The sequence below is a fragment of the Apium graveolens genome, chromosome 9 (genome assembly GCF_009905375.1).
Source record: "Apium graveolens cultivar Ventura chromosome 9, ASM990537v1, whole genome shotgun sequence".
NCBI classification, from domain to species: domain Eukaryota; kingdom Viridiplantae; phylum Streptophyta; class Magnoliopsida; order Apiales; family Apiaceae; genus Apium; species Apium graveolens.
This window is the reverse complement of record NC_133655.1, coordinates 256,341,138-256,344,418: the sequence shown is the minus strand read 5'-3', so window position 1 is coordinate 256,344,418 and position 3,281 is coordinate 256,341,138. Positions and strand designations below refer to the sequence as shown.

General features: G+C 35.9%; 1 protein-coding gene across 1 annotated transcript; it reads right to left on the bottom strand.

Moving 5' to 3' along the window:
- Positions 1-324: 324 nt before the first annotated feature.
- LOC141686188 (uncharacterized) lies at positions 325-1,392 on the bottom strand. Its single transcript, XM_074491238.1, has one exon. The coding sequence runs from the start codon at positions 1,390-1,392 to the stop codon at positions 325-327; it is 1,068 nt and encodes a 355-aa protein (XP_074347339.1).
- Positions 1,393-3,281: the final 1,889 nt, after the last annotated feature.

Below are 3,281 nucleotides of genomic sequence, written 5' to 3'. Positions count from 1 at the left end.
TTCATCTGGATGAATTCTATGCATGCAAAAGTCTGGGCTAATCCCTGTAAGATCATTAATAATATACCCAATTGCTTTTTTATGCATATGCAACACAGTAAGAAGTTTTGAAATTTGACCATCATCAAGATTAGAACTAACAATCACAGGAAAAGACTCATTATCATCAAGAAACAGATACTTGAGATTAAATGGCAAAGGCTTTAACTCTAATTTCTTTACATGATGTTTATCACAAGAAGTAATAGTGTTTGTTACCTCACAACCTTGGCTTGAATCAGCCTTCCCATCCAACTCAAGAATCAACGAGTGAACTTCGACATGTCATTCTCCTTCTGAAGCTTCAAGCATCAACACTGCTTCCAACGCATCATTCAACAAAATTTGAGGTACCTCATCATGGACAATCTCATCTATGACATCAATCCTGCAATAAGTGTTCTCAAGCAAAGGGGACTTAAGAGCAAAGGTTAGATTAAAAGTAATCTTATCATCGCCAAAGCTCAAAGTTAGAGTCCCATTTTTCACATCTATGAAAGCACCTGCAGTACAAAGTAATAGCCTCCCCAAAATAATGGGAATTTGGCTACCCTTTTCCATATCCAACACTACAAAGTCCACGGGAACATAAAATTTTCCAACCTTGACAGGCACATCCTCTAAAATATCCAAAGGATATTTTAGAGAACGGTATGCCATTTGTAATGTCATTTGTGTGCATTTCAACTCTCCCATATTTAATTTTTGAAAAATAGAGAGGGGCATGATAGAGACGCTAACGCTAAAGTCACATAAAGTTTTGTCAATAAATAATGCACCTAAATGATAAGGAATTGAAAAACTTTCAGAATCTTTAAATTTAGGTGGAGACTTATTTTGTAAAAAAGTACTACACTCTTCAGTAAAAGCAACTGTCTCCACCTCACCGAAAGATCTTTTCTTTGTCAAAATATCCCTTAAAAACTTTGAACATGATGGAACTTGAGAAATTAAATCAGTGAAAGGAACTGTTACCTCAATATTTTTGACAAGTGTCATAAATTTTCCAAACTGTTGATCTACCCTTGTTTTGTTCATCCTGTTGGGGAATAGCAACTTAGGCACAAATGGTGGAGGAGCATTTACAATCTTCTCGTTATTAGCTTTCATGCTTCCTTCAGTTCCACTCTTGTTTGTCTGATCAACATCATTCACATTATCATCTTTACTGATTTCCTTTTCTTGCTCAGCAGACATATCAGCAATAGGCATTGAAGGACCATCATAGGTAAGACCACTCCTAACAGAAATGGCATTCACATTCTCTTTTGGATGAGCTGGTTGTGATGGTAAAGAGCAAGACTGCATTGTTGTTGAAGAACTAGCTAATTGTGCAATCTGAGTTTCCATCATCTTATTATGAACTTTTATATCTTTAATCTCTTACATCAGTATTTTTAGCATCTCATTTGTCTGATTAGGCTGTGCAGCTTGACTAGCTTGAGGAGCATAATTTTGAGGAGGCTTCTGAAATCCAGGAGGATTCATAGGTCCCTGGGAAGGTCTATCCTGTTTTTGTTGAGAACTCTGATAAGATTGCTGATACTGTTGCTGCTGATTAGGCATAGGAAGATTCTGAGCATTGTTGTTCCTATATGAGAAATTCGGATGATCTCTCCAACCAGGATTATAAATGTTGGAGTAAGGGTTATAATGTTGCCTTTGCTGAAAAACATTTGCTTGCTCCATCTGGAAATTCTGTGAATTTTGAAAATTATAAGAGCATTCATTACCCCAAGTGTCCTTGAACACCACACACTTCAAAAACAAGATTATTCATAGGATCCATGGATGACAATACATTAATACACATAGGAGCAACAGATGATAGTGAAGTCTTCAAAGAATGAATCTCCTGAGTTAACGCAGTGAGTTAAGATGATAAGAGAGAATAATCCTCCACTTCAAGTTTACCTCCCTTCTTAGGTGCTCTCAGGTTATTGAAGTGATTTACAACCAAATTTGTAAGAAAAACATACGCATCATCAACTCCCTTGTCTAGAAAAACACCACATGCACCATTATCAACAGTACCCTTTGTTTCAGGGTCAAGACCCTTATAGAAGTATTTAATCAGAAACCACTTCTCAAGGCCATGATGAGGGCATGTACGTTGAAGATATTTGAATCTCTCCCAAACATCTTTAAGAGACTCTCCATATTCTTGTTTGAAACCCATCATCTTGTCAATCAAGTCATCATTTCTGTTAGGAGAGAAATACTCAGTTAAGAAAGCTTGAGCAATTTCGTTCCACTCAGCCACATTGATATCATTCAACCATTTTTTAGATTTATCACGAAGAGAAAACCCGAACACGACTTTTAATTGGTCTGCAGTGACACCCCGATGTTTGATGGTAGAGCAGAGTTATTGAAACCTTTGCAGATGAAGTGTAGGGTCTTCATAGGGAAGACCAACAAATTGATTCTGCTGGATCATAGTGAGTAGCGCCAGTTTGATCTCAAAATTTGTTGCTTCAATAGTTGGAATAGTAAGGCCAGTAGGCACACCACTCGGAGAGGGTTGTGAACAGTTCTTCAAAGATTTAATAGGAAGTCCTGCCATTATGATCTTTGAATCATCGAGATTTTGATGCCTTTCTATTCTTACTCGATCTATGTGTTGCTGACAGGTAATTCCAGAATCCGGACTAAGAGGAGTTATTTCTGCTTCTTTTTTGGACCTGCGCATCAACAACTAAAACAAGAAAAGCAGTAAAATATGCCTCAATTGGATGTAAACCTCCAATGAGACAAATGAAAAAATCAAAAACAATTAAACTAATATATATATATATATATAAACTAGGCGTTTGTTAGATATATTTGAGATGTCATGTCTAATATGATTCATGTTTAGTTTTCAGATCTTAACAAACATGACATATCAGAACTTACTGAAATCAGGACTTACTGGAAGTCAACTTAATATCAGAACTTAGGTCATATCAGAACTTAAGTGCGGGAAGACTTTCATATAAAGAAGGAAGCTGATTTACAGTAGAAGATCGAGACTAAATAAAAGAAGATATGCATGGAAAGAGTTAGAAGACTGGAAGACTTGTAGAAGATATCTGATAGATATATTTTTAGAAGACATAGTTGTATTCCATATCAATTAGAAGTTATCTTGTAACTGTGTACTATATAAACACAGACTTTGGGTTTACATTATATGTGTTATCATTATCGAGAAGATTATATATTGTAACCTAGCAACTTTTAGTGATATTTGTTCATCA